This window comes from Zootoca vivipara, chromosome 2 (assembly GCF_965207765.1).
Source record: "Zootoca vivipara chromosome 2, rZooViv2.hap1.1, whole genome shotgun sequence".
In the NCBI taxonomy this organism is placed as follows: Eukaryota; Metazoa; Chordata; class Lepidosauria; order Squamata; family Lacertidae; genus Zootoca; species Zootoca vivipara.
In genome coordinates this window covers 96,451,038-96,468,402 of record NC_142584.1, presented here as the reverse complement: position 1 = coordinate 96,468,402, position 17,365 = coordinate 96,451,038, and the positions used below count along the sequence as shown (strand labels likewise).

At 45.0% G+C, this 17,365-nt stretch overlaps 1 protein-coding gene across 4 annotated transcripts in view; it reads left to right on the top strand.

Annotated features, from left to right (window-relative positions):
* Positions 1–3,434: 3,434 nt before the first annotated feature.
* LOC118080058 (monocarboxylate transporter 2) overlaps positions 3,435–17,365 on the top strand; it is a 40,940-nt gene continuing 27,009 nt past the window's right edge. Inside the window, exons 1-2 of one of the 4 annotated variants that reach the window (XM_088662434.1) lie at positions 3,435–3,830; positions 5,814–6,065. In XM_088662434.1, the coding sequence (XP_088518560.1) occupies positions 5,849–6,065 (217 nt within the window). In that variant the 5' untranslated portion in view covers positions 3,435–3,830; positions 5,814–5,848. Of the gene's footprint in view, positions 3,831–5,813; positions 6,066–13,546; positions 13,656–13,696; positions 13,948–16,670; positions 16,935–17,365 lie in introns of those variants that run through there. The other 3 variants (XM_060271327.2, XM_088662435.1, XM_060271326.2) reach the window with 3 other exon arrangements.

Sequence of the window (17,365 nt, the reverse complement as noted above, 5' to 3'; positions counted from 1 at the left end):
ACATTTTTATATATATAAAAAATAGAAGGTAAGTTAAAAGTACAAAACCCAAGATTTTGCAGCACTACAAACTCAATGGATTTGATTTTACAGTGGTACCTCTGGAAACGTACCTGATCCGTTCCGGGGTGCCATTCACACCCCAAAAAGCACGTATCCAGAGCGCCGATAGAGTGCGTGCGCGAAGCGCCAATAGAAGCAAAATGCTTCTGTGCATGCACGCATGGTAGAACCCGGAAGTAAACACTTCCGGGGTCCGCGGAGTACGCATCCCGAAAATACGCAACCTGCAGCGTACAAAACCCGAGGTGTGACTGTACCTACTATGCTGTTTTTCTAAACCGGTACTGTTTTTTAAATAAATGTTTTTATATATGCTATTGTTTTAACTGTTCTTATATATGAAACTGTTTAATATATGCTTCTGTGACAGAGTGCAGATTTAAATCAAGGTCTCATTAGCCCTAGTGTGAAACTCTAACCCAGAGCTTTCCCAACCTTTCATGTTGGTGACACACTTTTTCGACATGCATCATTTCTGTAACACAGTAATTCAGTTTTACTATCAAACCAGAGGTTAAACTAACCCCTTTCCAGCCCCGGAAGGAGCACTGGGAATGCTCATGCAACAAACCTGCACACTGCAGCCAACACATTAGCGTGTCGTGACCCACAGTTTGGAAAGCTCCGCTTTAATTAGTGTACCACGATGGCGCTCCAATAGGATTTTTTAAGGGTTCAGCGTCTAAGCCAAGTCTGGTCCAATTTCAGGATTATGAATCAGGAACATAGGAACTTGCCTTGTACTGAATCGGGCCCTAGGCCCAACTAGCTCAGTATTGATCAGCAGTAGAGTTCTCTAGGGGTTATTTATTTATTTATTTATTTATTGCTTCCTTTCTTGACTGCCCAATAACTAAAATTATCTCTGTGATTTACCATTGTTCATCCTAGAACTTTGGCTTCCAGAAACTCATCATCTTGTATGTGTTCCTCTGGACACACTCCAGTGAATTTGCCAGTGCCATTCTTAAAATGCAGTATCCAAAACTGGACCCAGTACTTTAGATGTGGACTCACAAAGCTTGTTGCATGGAAACAATTCAAGGAAAGGAGGAGCCAAATGGAGTGGGCCTCTCTTTTTATTTCTGCCTTTGCTACAGACAGGTGGCATGGTGAATTATTGGATAGCCAGCTTTTCACACATTTTGTTATAGTAGACCTGTGATCTAAAACCAATTTTATGCAGGAACAACGATTCAGATTATTCCTGTTCACTTTCATTCCTGAGAGTAACGTAGTTAGTGCTTTTCCAGCACATGAGAGGCAGATGAATGAAGTAAGGATTGCTATACAAGGAATTGCTATGTGAGCTCCTTTACCTCACTATTCTCCTTTGCAAACTCTTGATTACCAACGTCAACGATTTAAACTTAGCAAGTCAAAGTTCATGTAAATAGTTCATTCCTGGGTGTTAGAAAGCATATATAAATATACTCTTGCGGCTGAGAGAGACACTTTACAGTCTTTTATAACATATTTTAAGTCATTGTTTTATGCTGGTATATTGACCTGTTTTACAAGTCAGTTTACACCCATTGTGGTGTTCAGTTGGCCTTAGACCTAAATGTTTATATACTACTACAGTATGGAATGCAAACCCACCCATAATGTCTCACTTCACACAAGCTTTTCAGTCTCTCCCTTTGCCTAAATTCTCCCTTTCCACATTTCAGCTATAACTTGATGAGTTGACTGCTCTGTTATCCTTGTCTAAATATTTCCCCTTGATCCTGTACCTTCCAGATTCTGGATGCCACCTCTCCTCCTGCTAATATATCTCTTCTCCGCTATCTAATCATTCCCTTTCTCTCCAGTAATGTGGGTTTTCTGGGGATTTTGAACAATTTGTGTAGGCTAGTTTCGATCGGAAAGTTTTCTGATGCCCAAAAAGAGTGGTCTAATTTATCATGCTTACTTTACTTGTGTTTAGTAAATAGAGCTAAAAAATTTGGGAGGTATCCAATGAAGCAGTTCTGCAAGGCCTTCAGGCTGAGCAATAGAACTTCCCCTGCCTCTCTTGTATCCCCCACATTCCCAATCTATTCTGGGTCCCCCCCCAACCCTCTGGAGCAGATTTGGGAAGGTCTCAGGCTGTCCGTCGGGAAGAGAGATTGGCTGGAACTACTTCATAAACAGAACTATTTAAGCACACCACTGGTTCTCAACAAAATAATCCCTCAACCTACCTACCACCCAATTTCCCCTTGGGAATTTCCCCTTCTGTTATTGTCAACACAACCCATAAAACCATGGTTTGTTTTAGCATCTGGACTGTGTACAACCTGTGGTATTTAAGGGCCTGACAAACCAGGATCTGAAGCTACAAATTGTGGTTTTCTCTTTTGTCTGAATTTGAAGACAATTTACAAACCACAACTGGGGCCATTTCTCATCTCAGAAGGCTGTTGGATCATGGATAAAGGGAGAAACTTGAAGTCCTGAGCAGAAAGGAGATGAAAACAGATTAACACCCCTTAACACTGGAAGCGAAGCTTCCCGAAACAATGCCATGTGCGGGAGGGGATAGAAGCAGCCCCCATGTCGTATTTTAGTAAGTTGCCTTGTGGGGTGGAGGTGGGGGCTGGTGTATCAAATGGTGGGGACAAATCAATCCCAGAAACACATAAACACCTCCCCTACCACCACATTTTGTACTTAGATATGCCAGGTATAATAGTTTCAAAGGCAGGTTCATAAATTAAACAGCAGAACTCCTCCTTCTGCACACCTGTATTCTGGGGAACAGTTTACCTGTGTCAGGTTGCTGCTGAAAACACAGAACTGGACTAGTGAAAAGGCCAACAAATGCTATGTATATACCATACAGTTAAAGCATATGACTTCTCACAAAGAATCATTGCAGCTGTAGTTTGCTAAGGGAGCTGGGAATTGTAACTCCATAATGGGTAAACTACAGTTCTAAGGATTCTTGGGGTGGGGTGGGGGGAGAGGCAGGTATGTGCTTTAACAGTATCATGTGCACACAGCCAAAGGTATGAGCCAAAATCTTGGCTCTTACCTGTTCCTTCCCTACCTTCTCCACTGCACCATCTTTCCCCTTCCCGCCATGTGGCAAGAGCTTGCTTGAAGGGTTTTGCACAGGTGTTTGAACATCCTTTGCCCATGTCATGGAATCTTGGTGTAGAGAAACATCACAGTGTTCTTTTACAGTGTGCAAATTGCTAGTCATTCTTGGCTTGCTTCTCTCCCCCCCCCAACCCCCTCCTTTGGAAACTTTGCCATGAACTTGATTTTTCATCTTGAGAGAGGAGGGACTTGGCCTTGCTCCTAAGAAGGTAAATGTTTATTGGCCCATGTTCTTGCCTTAACGTTTCAAGAAAATTGTAAGAATGCTAGTGATGCAATAGCCCCTGCTGCTTCTGGATCAAATACGAGGTCCTGGTACAAGGATACACAGACTGCTTCCAAACCTTAGAGGAACTCTTGAATTAGTTTCTCAAAATGTTTCAGGAGCTTTGAGCTGGCTGTTTCTGGAATCCTCCGCTTTCCATTGGCATAAATTTTATTAGCCCACACTTCTGCGATCAAGACGCTGAACAACAAGTCACCTGCTGGTTATGCAATGGGCTTATGCTTGTAAGCAGGGATCATATGGGACCAGAGTTTTGTTCAGTTTTTAACCAGCCTTTCAGAAAATAGTAGTATGATGATGAAGCATTAGTCCTAAAAAGGGGGTCAAGTTTAATCTCTCTTAAGGACGAAGAAACAGCAATCACCAGGACAACTGTTTGGAACAGGATTCGAAGGTAAGAGAGTTGAGGTTCCTGTAAGAACAACGAGATGCGATTCCATATGCTTATCACTTGGGCTCTGAGCTCCATAACCTTCAAACCATTAAATCCCCCTCTTTTCTAGCCTGAAAAGGGAGGGGGGCATGCTGCTGCTGCTGCTGCAAAAAAGTAGGTACTATTTCTTTTTAATATGTAGCACAGAAGTAGTTTAGAATTCTTAAAGTTCTATAGTGAGTTTGTCTGAGTCAATAAGTCTCTCTCTCTCTCTCTCTCTCTCTCTCTCTCTCTCTCTCTCTCTCTCTCTCTCTCTCCATGTGTTTTAGGGCATTGGTCCAGGAAGCCAGTGCAGTATGGCAGTAGACTACTGTTCTCTGTCTTGGGAGTTCACTCAGCCATAGAGATCATTGGGTAGGGTTGCCAGACTCAATAGAGGACAGGACTTTTGTGCCTTTAATTTCCCTGCTCTCTTTTGAGTCTGGAAACCTTAATGAGAAACCAGTAGACCCTTTGTTTAATTTCCAAGCAAAGGGTCTGCTGGTTTCTCTTTAAGGTCTCCAGACTCAAAAGAGAGCAGGGCAATTAAAGGCACAGAACTCCTGTCCTCTAGTGAGTCTGGCAAGCCTATCATTGGGTAATCTTCAGCCAGTTGTTCTCTCTAAGCCTAACCTGCCAATGTTGACTTGAGGGTAAAGTGGGATAACCCTCACCTGCTTGTGCCACCAACCTCAATGAAGGAAATTTGAGATATGAATGTGAATGCTAGTACCACCACTATCACTAATAACAATTGCATTCTTATTGGTTAGGGCCCATAGGTAGACTACCCTGGTAGTGGTTAATTAATGAGACAAAAATGGGAAGATGAAAAACCCAGAGAGAGAAAGAGGAGGGCAGTAGTTGTTTACTCTGAATCACTGTGCAGAAAAAGAAATGTTATCCAGTTCACCCCTGCATGACAAATTGTAGCTGCCAAAATTCCCTCCTTTGTGTCTATGGGTTGTAGCCCATGATAGTTCTCCCTAGAGTAGGCCCATTGAAGTTAATGGACATGGCTAACACGGGTTCATAAATTTCAACAGGTCTACTCTGAGTAGGACTAACATTGGATACAACCCTTTATCTGGTAATATCTGGTAATAGATATATCTATATCTGGTGTATTTAACAACAAACAGAGGGATTGATGTTGCAGCTTTGGGTTGAAATTGGGTTCTAGGTCAGAGGAAGTTGAACACTGCTGTTCTGTTAGTTCATGCACAGCAACTATGAATTGCAGAGATCACCAGTGTCCGACAGTACTGGCCTTTTCATTGGCCAGAGTCAGGTGGCCACCTAAAGCAGCTAGTTTGAAGTGTCATGAAAGGGCAGCATGTTGCTTTGCTTTATCCACAAATCCTCCTAATTACAGTCCCCTGCCAATGACAGTACCTATCCTATGAAAACAGGAACTCATGGAACCATAGAACTGTAGAGTTGGAAGGTACCCTCGAGGGTCATCTAGTCCAACCCCTTGAAATGCAGGAATCTAAATGTAACCAAATGCACACACAAAAATATATACACTAAATATATGAATGCTGTTTTAATGCATTCTGGTCTTCCAAGTGGTTGCAGCTCTCTGAGAGATGTCTTTGTGCGAAAGACACTCATTGTAGTCAAAATTTACTTTTGTTGTTGAAATTTCATTTCTGTGCTGTCCTATATATGTGACCATCTGTCATGGGTGCTTTAGTTGAGATTCCCAGAATTCTATGTTTCTATAGTCTATATTTTGCCTCTAATTATTAGAGAGTCAGTCTTTAGCTGGGTGGAATTCCCTCCCCATTAAATATCAGACAGGTACTATCTTTAATGGCTTTTCGGTGCTCACTGAAGATCTTCCTGCTGTATGCAAAATACCAATTTTATATAACATATACTGTAGAAAAGTTCTATATGCACCCTGAGAGTGCTGCACCTACATCGGTTTTCAATTTATTTTTATTTATTCCTGTTTAGGTCATCCTTGTTGCATCTGATTGTGAAATTCAGCCATGTCTCCCCCACTTAACACAAACTTTGGCTACACCCCTCCTGATGGGGGATGGGGATGGGTAGTTGTCTTTGGAGCATCTATATCTGTTGGATTTGCATACTCCTTCCCTAAGGCTTTCACAATCTACTACAAAGAACTCCAGGCTGTTTATAGTATCTCCTATGGCCAGATTGCATGGGTGTCTTCAATTATGTGTGCCACAACCTATGGAGGAGGTAAGTGAACTGAAAATGTTTCTTTCCCCCCATAAAGCGGAAAGAAGAATCCTCCATACCTCAAAACCTCACTTCTTCTAGAAGGTTCTTGAGCATATTAAGCTGTACGGTACATATCATCCAGCTAAATAGAATCCAGCAAATTTGACAGGCTTTCATGAAAATAAAACATTCTCTTTGCAGAATTTTATATTTTATGCAATCTCTCACTGAAGTTTCAACCAATGAGGCCAACTTGAATAAAATGTATGGGGGACGGGCAGATAATCACAAGACGTGGCACATGCACACCATTTGAATGGCAATGCCCATTAACCTGGTGGGGCAGCTCCCTCAAATATTTTACTGGGGGGACTGAAGGGACCTTGGCCCCTAGGAGTTGGCTCCTATGGTTTCAACTGTTGTTAAAAATGGTGGAACTGCCGCCATTTTGTGGACTGAAAACATTCTGTTGAGGAACTGAGTTGGTTGGTTTTTTAAATGAATTCTATTAATTTTATTTTTCAGTATTTATAGATCATTTTGAAAAGATTTTTTTATTTCTGTGCAACCTATCAATAAGACACGGCTTTAAATTGCTTTGCGTAGGATTCATGGGGGGCGGGGCTTGCAAGGGCTTCTGCATGTGCAATGGAACTTTCTCTTTCTTCTCCCCCTGCGTCCTCCCCAAATTTTGGCTCAGGAGAACCCCCAGAAGAGTATGTGGGGAGAGGGGGGAATCCATCTGTCTGGCAAGCTCATATGCTTGAGCAGATGAAACATTTGCATTAGTGCGACATTTAATTTAAACAAAAGAAGTGCCATGGTCAGATCACTTTCTGGTGCAACTGGACTTCTCCGCAACCCTTCCCCTCTGCAGGGAGGTGGGACCAATTCGGATGGTCCGCCCCCGCTACTTAATGGATCCAATTGGCTTCCAGAGAGTGGTAGGGGATGTTTTATCCCATGTCGATGGCCTTTCAGCTGATTCCCTGGTGGCCCGCTGGAATGCGGAGTTAACCAGCGCTATTGACTGTCTGGCTCCGAAGCGCCCTCTCAGATTGCATGGAGCCCGGACAGCCCCATGGTTTTCCCCGGCGCTGAGGGTGATGAAACAGTCATTGAGACGGCTAGACCGCCGGTGGCGGAAAACTCATTTTGAATCAGACCGGACACGGGCTAGAGCTCAACTTCGAGCCTACCAAGTGGCAATGGCGACGGCGAAGAGGACCTTCTTCACCGTCTCCATCACATCTGCAGAAAACAGCAGCAGGAGACTCTTCCAGGTGGTTCGCAATTTAGCGGAACCACCTGCTCCATCCGGGCCCAGTATGGGCCACATGATCTCCTGCAATGATTTTGCAAAGTTTTTTGCAGATAAAGTCGCTCAGATTCGGGAAGAGGTAGACTCCACCGTGGGAGCAGGGCCGGGGCGGGGGAGTGCTAGAGTCCTGTCTAGTCAAGCTTTGTGGGATCAATTTCAATCTGTTACCTCCGAGGATGTGGACAGGCTGCTTGGACGAGTGAAACCAACCACCTGTCTCCTTGATCCTTGCCCATCCTGGCTTATAAAAGCTAGCCGGGAAGGGCTGGGCGATGGGCTTCGCGGGTTGGTAAATGCTTCTCTCCATGAGGGAGCCTTCCCAGACCCGCTGAAAGAGGCGGTTATTAAACCGCTTCTTAAAAAACCATCTTTAGATCCGGCCAATATGGCCAACTATCGCCCAGTCTCAAATCTTCCATTCTTGGGCAAGGTGATTGAGCGAGTGGTTGCTGAACAACTCCAGGCACGCCTGGAAGAAGCGGACCATTTGGATCCCTTCCAGTCAGGATTCAGGCCTCATCATGGGACTGAAACTGCCTTGGTCGCACTGGTCGATGATCTCCGGCGGGCTAGGGACAAAGGTAAGAGCTGTTTCCTTGTTCTGCTGGATCTCTCAGCGGCTTTTGACACCATCGACCATAACATCCTTCTGGACCGTCTAGAGGGCTTGGGAGCTGGGGGCACTGTTATGCAGTGGTTCCGCTCCTTCCTCCTGGGCCGTGTTCAGAAAGTGGTGGTGGGGGATGAGTGTTCAGACCCCTGGGCTCTCACTTGTGGGGTGCCTCAGGGTTCTGTCCTCTCCCCCATGCTTTTTAACATCTATATGCAGCCGCTGGGAGAGATCATCAGGGGGTTTGGGCTGGGTGTCCATCAGTATGCTGATGATACCCAGCTCTACCTCTCTTTTAAATCAGAACCAGTGAAGGCGGTGAAGGTCCTGTGTGAGTGCTTGGAGGCGGTTGGAGGATGGATGGCGGCTAACAGATTGAGATTGAATCCTGACAAGACAGAAGTACTGTTTGTGGGGGACAGGAGGCGGGCGGGTGTGGAGGACTCCCTGGTCCTGAATGGGGTAACTGTGCCCCTGAAAGACCAGGTGCGCAGCCTGGGAGTCATTTTAGACTCACAGCTGTCCATGGAGGCACAGGTCAACTCTGTGTCCAAGGCAGCTGTTTATCAGCTCCACCTGGTACGCAGGCTGAGTCCCTACCTGCCCACTGACTGTCTCTCCAGAGTGGTGCATGCTCTAGTTATCTCCCGCTTGGACTACTGCAATGCGCTCTACGTGGGGCTACCTTTGAAGGTGACCCGGAAACTACAACTAATCCAGAATGCGGCAGCTAGACTGGTGACTGGGAGCGGCCGCCGAGACCACATAACACCGGTCCTGAAAGACCTACATTGGCTCCCAGTACGTTTCCGAGCACAATTCAAAGTGTTGGTGTTGACCTTTAAAGCCCTAAACGGCCTCGGTCCGGTATACCTGAAGGAGTGTCTCCACCCCCATCGTTCTGCCCGGACACTGAGGTCCAGCTCCGAGGGCCTTCTGGCGGTTCCCTCACTACGAGAAGCCAAGTTACAGGAAACCAGGCAGAGGGCCTTTTCGGTAGTGGCTCCCACCCTGTGGAATGCCCTCCCACTAGAGGTCAAAGAGAACAACAATTACCAGACCTTTAGAAGGCATCTCAAGGCAGCCCTGTTTAGGGAAGCTTTTAATGTTTGATGGATCTCTGTATTTTAATGTTTGATGGATTTCTGTATTTTAGAATTTCTGTTTTGTTGGAAGCCGCCCAGAGTGGCTGGGGGAACCCGGCCAGATGGGCGGGGTATAAATAATAAATTATTATTATTATTATTATTATTATTATTATTATTAATTCAACTCTTTTGGTCTCACTCTATTATCCCACATCAATATAGGCCAGGCATCCCCAAACTGCGGCCCTCCAGATGTTTTGGCCTACAACTCCCATGATCCCTAGCTAACAGGACCAGTGGTGAGGGATGATGGGAATTGTAGTCCAAAACATCTGGAGGGCCGAAGTTTGGGGATGCCTGATATAGGCCCTTCACATAGATGAAAGTGGTGTTGGTGGGTGATGCTTCTCCTTACTTTTGTTAATGAAAGATAAAACCAGAAATGAAACCTTGTCAAACAGTTCCTTCACCATACATCCCCAATTACCTCTTGATGTTGGGCTAGACGCTTTGGTTCAACATATATTGCTGAACCAAGCCTCGTGTGATGGCCTAACAGAGGACATTGGTTATTTTGTCGCTGCCACTGGCCCATAAAGGTTGGCTGATCTGACTACTATTTCAAATTCTTACTTAAATTCCATCAACAAATGGTTATTTATTACATTTATTTATTGATTGATTTTGCGTCGGCAATGATTGCAGGAGAGGAAAAATGAAACACAAAGTCAAGCTGTGGACTTTGGCCCGAAAATGATGGAAAGGACAATTTCAGATAAGAAGGTCCCTAATAAAAAGAGAGCCTTGGGTCAAAATAGATGTGCTGGTTAGTTCAATGTAGCCATGGAGGGCTCAGGTGTGGATTGGTGCAACAGCACCGAGAGGAAAGGAATGCTCAGTTCCAAGCAAGATACCAGAATTAGAAACAAAACCTAAGGGTTACATGTCAAGTGTAAATGCAACAATGTAGTGACACTAAATAAGCAAGAGTTAGTGGGGCTGTAGCCTCCAAAAACATGCACTTGGACTTAAACTAAGCTTGTTCTTAAAGTGTTAATTATTACCGTATATCAGTCTCAGCATGTAATTTTTTTCCCTATTGGATCAGTGTCTATGCTCAGTAATGGACTGGAACTAATGGTCAAGTTGGATAAGATTGAGACACTGTTTCCGAGTGGTTCCCCTGTCTGTATGAGTGGAATGTACTTGTTCTGGGAGGGGTTATACTCTGCTTGAAGAAACAGCTGTGTGTCTTGAGGGTACTTTTGAATCCAATGTCGTGTCTTCTACCAGCTTCAGCTGGTAGCCCATGTCTGATCTTACATGGGATAGCCTGGCACCCACTGTCTGTGCTCTGATAACCTCCAGGTTAGAACGCAATGCATGTTATACGAGGCCGTCTTTGAATATGGTTCAGAAACTACAGTTAGCGCAGACAGCGCTTGGCTTGGCTGGGGTGATGGGAGTGGAAACATTATGAATGGGGATGGAGCAGACTGATGAAGGCTGATTTCGGGTGAGTGCTTTGACAGTCACTGCTTATCAGTGAAGAAGACAATCCTAGAATCTTAGGATTGTAGAGTTGGATGGAACCCAGAGGGTCATCCGTTCCAACTTTTTGCAATACAGGAATCTGGCCATGCAACCTCTGTCTAAAAACCTCCAAGGAAGGAGAGTCCACCACCTTCCAAGGGAGTCTGTTCCATGGTTGAAGATCTCTTACCACCAGAAAGTTCTTCCTGATGTTTAGGCAGAATATTTCTTCTTGTAACTTGAATACAGAAGAATTTCTAGAAGAAAAGCACGGGTTAAAAATGTGACACTGTAACAACTTCATGGCGAGTATCAGCACGGATTAGACCTTTTGGACCCCTTCATCTCTGGCTTCATTATAACTTAAAACAATGAGCTCATCACCACCACCAAGAAAATGAGGACATACCACCTTAATTACATGACATGGTAATTATAATGAATTTCCTGTAGCAATCACCTTACTGGGACATTATCAATATGGGCAGTGCAGTTCAGGGGTGAATATACACAATCTTAAGGGATGCCACAAAAAGGCAAGGAAGCAAAATTGCCATTTTACTCTGCTCTGATGTGAAGTTTAGAGATTTCGACATTTTTTGAGAGTTATTCTTTAATATATTAGCTATAGGCAAGCCCCTCTCTCTTGGCCTTAGTCCCCACCCCACCTGCAATTTGGGGACAACTGTACTTACCTTCTTTTAATTTAATAAATTATTCGGCTGTGTGTGTGCTTTAAAAAAATGAAATATGTTAAATAAATACGAGGCATGCAATATCTGATAAAAAATCAGCTGAAAGCATATACAGTATTACAATAAAGCATCAAGCCATAGTAGAGCAGGAACAATAACACTTCAACATGCATTTTAGTGAGTTACTCAACAGAGACTAAAACAGGTAAGGGGTGGTGGTATAAAAAGCAGCCCTACTCTACCCCTGCAATCAAAAGCAATCTGATTGTGCAGTCATTGTTGAAATTACTCAGTTAATGCATGTTAAAAAAAACACTTTGCACTTTTGAAATGTGCTATTTAAATGTTAACCATTGTTATTAGTTCTGAAAACTATTCCTATAAATAATAATACCTAACGTTTTTATGATGGTTTCAAGTGTTCAAAGCACTTTGCATGATCTAGCTATAATCTTTACAAAATTCTTGTGAAGAAATAGTAGTCTGACAACTTGTTCTTGGACGCCTTACAGTCCTCTGAAGGAACAGGTACTTCTGGATTTCCATGGAGTCCCGAGTGGCCTCTGTGGCAAGAGGTACAGTCATACCTTGGGTTGCGAACGTGATCCGTGCAGGATGCACTTCAACACTTCTGGGCATGACGACATTTTGTGTTTTTGCGCATGTGCGAGCGCCGAAACCTGAAAGTAACCCGTTCTGGTACTTCCGGGTTCGGTGTGGAGCGCAACCCGAAAACACGTAACCTGCAGCGTTCGCAACCCAGGGTATGACTGCTGTACTTGTGCCTGGCTTAGATAGGTTCAGAAGCTATGGCAATTCCCTTGGCCTGGGTAGCCTGACCTCTGCAGCACAAGCCCTAGTGACCTCCCACCTGGACTACTGCAATGTGCTCCATGTGGGGCTGCCCTTAAGATGGTCTGGGAGCAAGGGTGAGACAGAAATTTAATAAATAAACACCCCTGTAAAATAAGTCAGTATTATCATTTCACATGGGGTCTGGGTTGTAGCTTGAGAGAGAGAGAGAAATCATGGGGCACTGCCTCACACTGAGTTAGGGCATTGAGCAGGGGTAGCCAACATGGTGCCCTCCAGAGATTGCTGGATGCCAACTCCCATCATTTCTAACCAGCAGGTCAAATGGTCAAGGGTGATGGGAGTTATAGCCCAATCACATCTGGGCGGGGGGACGACACACCACATTGACTACCCCTGGTTTACACTGACTGGCAGCAACTCTCCAGGATCTCAGGCAGAAGACTTTCTCAGCCACAGGTAGAGATGTCAAGGATGGATCCTGGGACCTTCTGCATGGCACAAGAATGCTCCTTTGGGACAGAGAGTCAGGGTAGCGTAATGGACGGGGTATTGGTCTATGACCTGTGAGACCAGGGTTCAAATCCCCAACTCAGCCATGAAGCTGGTCGGGTGAGCTTGGGCCAGTCACCACTTCTCAGACCCAACCTACCTCACAGGGTTGTTATTAGGATGAAATGGGGAGGAGAACCACCTTGAGCTCCCTGGAAGAACAGGCGGCATATAAATGTAATAAATAAAATTAGATAGAAATGTGATTATGACGGGTAGAGCAGGTGGCATTTCACTAAGCTTAAAAGGTAAAGGTAAAGGTACCTCTGACCGTTAGGTCCAGTCGTGGGCAACTTTGTGGTTGCGGTGCTCATCTTGCTCTACAGGCCGAGGGAGCCAGCGTTTGTCCGCAGACAGCTTCCGGGTCATGTGGCCAGCACGACTAAGCCGCTTCCGGCGAACCAGAGCAGCGCATGGAAACGCCATTTATCTTCCCGCCGGAGCGGTACCTATTTATCTACTTGCACTTTGATGTGCTTTCGAACTGCTAGGTTGGCAGGAGCTGGGACCGAACAACGGCAGCTCACCCTGTTGCAGGGATTTGAACTGCCGACCTTCTGATCGGCAAGCCCTAGGCTCTGTGGTTTAGACCACAGCGCCACCTGCGTCCCTTTTCACTAAGCTTACATTATTATTATTATTATTATTATTATTATTTATTGAACTTATATACCGCCCTGTACCCGGGGGTCTCAGGGCGGTTCACAGAATGAAATCGAGATATAAAACCACAAAATACCTAATAAAAATATAAACAACAACCCAATAGCCCCCCCCCCCAAAATAGGGAGGCCAGGGCTCCTGCGCCTTTAGTTAGAACCTGCCAAAGCCTCACAAAATATCAGGGATCATTTCTAGGGAATGCCTGTGCGGGAGAAGATGCCACGGTTTGAAAGCTGTGGGTGAAGCTACCACGAAGCGCCTCCCTTTCTGTATTTTTCCTATCGAGGCGAAAGGGCAGCGCTGGAAGTCACTGGGAGCCACTTTCACAGACAGGTTCGTGGAGCGGGATCCCCGGCGCTCAGGCAGGGCGCCAGAGGGGCGCGCGCCCTGATAGGGAAAGGGGGCGAGGCTGCGCGCGACCCCGGAGCCAGGCTTTCGCTCGAGGCGCCTTTCCGCGCGCGTCACTGGCCCGGCGGAGGGGGAAGACCCACTTCCCCACACAGGGGCACCACGCCTCCCCCGTGGCTTCCCGCACTGGCTCCTCCTCGCTTCCCTCCCCCGAAGCTGCTCCGAGGCGCCGCGTGCACTCGGGCGCTGAGACCGTGCGACCCGGAGGGAGCGCAAGGTAAGAAGAGCAGCGACGACCCAGGCTCCGGGGGCTACGCGCGCCCACAGGCGAAGGCGCCGAGCCCCGGACGGCGAAGGCGCGCCAAACTTCTACGGAAGTTTGGGTAGCAAAGAGGGAAACTCCGAGTGTGCATCGTGGACGGTGCTGCGTGCGCGCCGTATGCCAGCGTGTCTGCTTTCGTGTGCCTGATGGGGAGGCCGTCGCGCGCGCGCGCTATTTCTCCTCGGATATCGGGGAAGCTTGAGAAATGATTATTTTTGCATTTATACGTACCAGCTGTTGCTGGCCCGGTGCGTATAGAAGCAGGAACCCTGCGCAGAAACTTACAAGGCCCTCCAGCCCCCCTCTTGCAGCCTGAGTTTGAAAATTCAGTTGCCCCTTCAGCTTTGATGGCCATCTGCATTACTCATTTACTGCCCAGCATTCCTGCAAGATATAAATTCTTTCGAGCTTAAATTGACAGTATGCACACATCATGTTAAGGGCAGTCACGTGTTCCCCTGCCTGGATTTTGTATATCCTCTCTCCCTCCTATTTTACATCAACGCCACAAAAGGACATATTAGGCCATTTGGGGCAGTTTTTCTGAGGGTATGAAAGCACAGTCTGATGTGCAGCTTGTCTATTCTGTGAGATGCAGCACGGTAATATGTGTGCACTTTAACCGTGCAATCTACACACTGCTTCATACAAATCTAAAATACAGAGAAAACGCACACATGCATTTTGTACATATTAATGTACATGTGAAGGGCACCATGTCCTATGTAAGTGTGCTGTGCAATGTATTTTCTGTATGTATCTGCATTCCTTGCGGAGAAGTTTGCGTATGTAATTGTGTATTGGTCTCCTTCCCAAACAATGGCAGGAGCCAGAAATAACAAGCATATTCCTGTCACGTCAGAGCACATAATGCCGATTTCATTTATTACAGGATCCCCCCCCCCCGGGTTTGGCTTAATGTATTTAGTAGAATAAAATCATAGGAGGGCTTCCTCTGGTGACATATGCCATGAGTGTGTGAGAAAACAAAAAACAGTGGAAGCAGCGCTTGGGAAAAGCTGAATAGATTGTATCAGATTCCTGCCTCAGTTTACATCTTTAGTAGCTTGACCTTTGTTCAAGAAGAGTTGCCTAGAGACAAAGAACTGGTTTTAACATGGTTTCTGGTCTTAAGTAATAACCGCCTCTGAAGTTAATTAAAGGGATTTTTTTAAAAAACCAAACAAACCTTGATGCTCATATAGAAAAGGCCAGCCAGCTAGTAAGTTGCCTGCAGGAATCTAGAATTAACTTCTATGGGCTTTATGGATGCAAAAAATAAAAAATAAAATAAAAAAGTAATCTGAAGGCACTCAAATCAACTACGATCTTGCCATTAGCTTAAGTTCAAAGTAGAGCTTAAAATTTGCTTTAAATATTTACCGTATATCTTGCCTACCAACCGGAGCTTTTGAGGTAGCTTGCTACTGTTTCTTTTAAAATCAATAACAGTATACAAAAACCAGTACTAAATCATCCAATACAATAGTCTTTCAGCAGATAAAAAAGAAGAGGAAACTTCATTTTAAAAAACACAATTAAAGCCCCAGGTATATAACTTTTAAAAAAACAAAAACCACAACACCTGGTGCCTTAATAGAGTCCAAGTAGATTTTACAAAGATAGATTTCCACAGATGAGGTGCCATCATAGAAAAGGTGCCGCTCCATTAGCTACCCAGTTGGAAGCACCCAGAGCCCAATTGAGGTCCTTAATGGTTGGACAGCCTCAAAGTAGGGTAGGCAGTCCTTAAGATACTCAGCCCATTTGTGGCTCAGGGTGGTTCACAGCATAAAAGTACAAAATAGAACACCAAATACATAATAAGAACACTAAATTAGGCCTTTAGTGTTGTGGCATCTACTCTTAAATACCGGCATTAGACAGGCGCCATCTAAGATGTTTTTTCAGCATGTACTGAAGACCTTCTTCCAACAAGTTTTTAAAATACAGCCATACCTTGGTTCTCTAACAGAATGCGACTCCCAGAACCAAAAGCGCGGCTTCCAATTGGCTGCAGGAGCATCCCGTAGCCAATCGGAAGCCACGCCGGACGTTTGGCTTTCGGAAATTGTTCAAAAACCGGAACACTCACTTCCGGGTTTCGATCATTCGGGAGCTGATCTGTTTGGGAGCCAAGGCGTTTGCGATCCAGGGTATGACTGCAGAAGCTTCTTTCCCAGTCTATAACTGTATTGCAGATGTTTTTAATTTTTAATTTATTTATTGTTTGTGTTTGCCACCCTGGGCTCCTTTGGGAGTAAATAACATTAAAAAAGCAATAACATTACCGAGTTTGTAATACATCAACCCACATATAAATAAATCATTTTCTTAGAAATCAAAATCATCGTTTTGATTATGTGGGTGTTGGCTATATCGTGTAACGGTGAGATCCCATCCCATCCATATTTGACAACAAACTCCAGTGAAAGAAGCTTGACAAGCATAGGCAAGTAAATGTTTTCTAAGATAAGATTTCCAGAAATACCTGTTGTGGCTCTTGAAGGAGCTACATGATTTATTTAATAATAATAATAATAATAATAATAATAATAATAATAATAGGGAGACCAAAATGAATGAGAAAGGGAGAATGGGTAATATTATGTATGTGAGAGTTGATAATGTGTGGGAATTTGATAAAAGGCTGTGAGTGTTTGCACTTTGTTTTTCAGGGCTTCCAGAAAAAAAGGGAATTGCAGGGAATTAACTTAACCTTGACATGCCACTTCCAGCAGACACAAGCCAAGCCTATACCCCTCCAGACGGAGGATGGGGATGGGCGGTGGTCTTTGGAGCATTCATATCCATTGGATTTTCATATGCTTTCCCCAAAGGCATAGCAATCTTCTTCAAAGAAATCCAAGATTTCTTTGGCACGTCATACAGTGAGATTGCATGGGTGTCTTCAATTATGTTGGCAGCTACCTACGGAGGAGGTGAGTAAAACCAGAACAAAATGCTTTGATTTGACTTGGGAAGGTGAAGCAAGTCCACATTCACTTGAGAACAAGGGGCTGTTGGGATTACTTGAGGGGGGGGGAGAATGCTCATAATTGGTGTGTGAATATACTAGTAAGATACCCCTGACCTTTAGGTCCAGTTGTGGATGACTCTGGGGTTGCGCGCTCATCTCGCTCTATTGGCCGAGGGAGCCAGCGTTTGTCCACAGACAGCTTCCGGGTCATGTGGCCAGCATGATTAAACCGCTTCTGGCGAACCAGAGCAGCGCACCGAAATGCCGTTTACCTTCTCGTTGGAGTGGTACCTATTTATCTACTTGTACTTTGACGTGCTTTTGAACTGCTTGGTGGGCAGGAGCTGGGACCGAACAATGGGAGCTCATACAAATAAATAATTTAAAAACAAG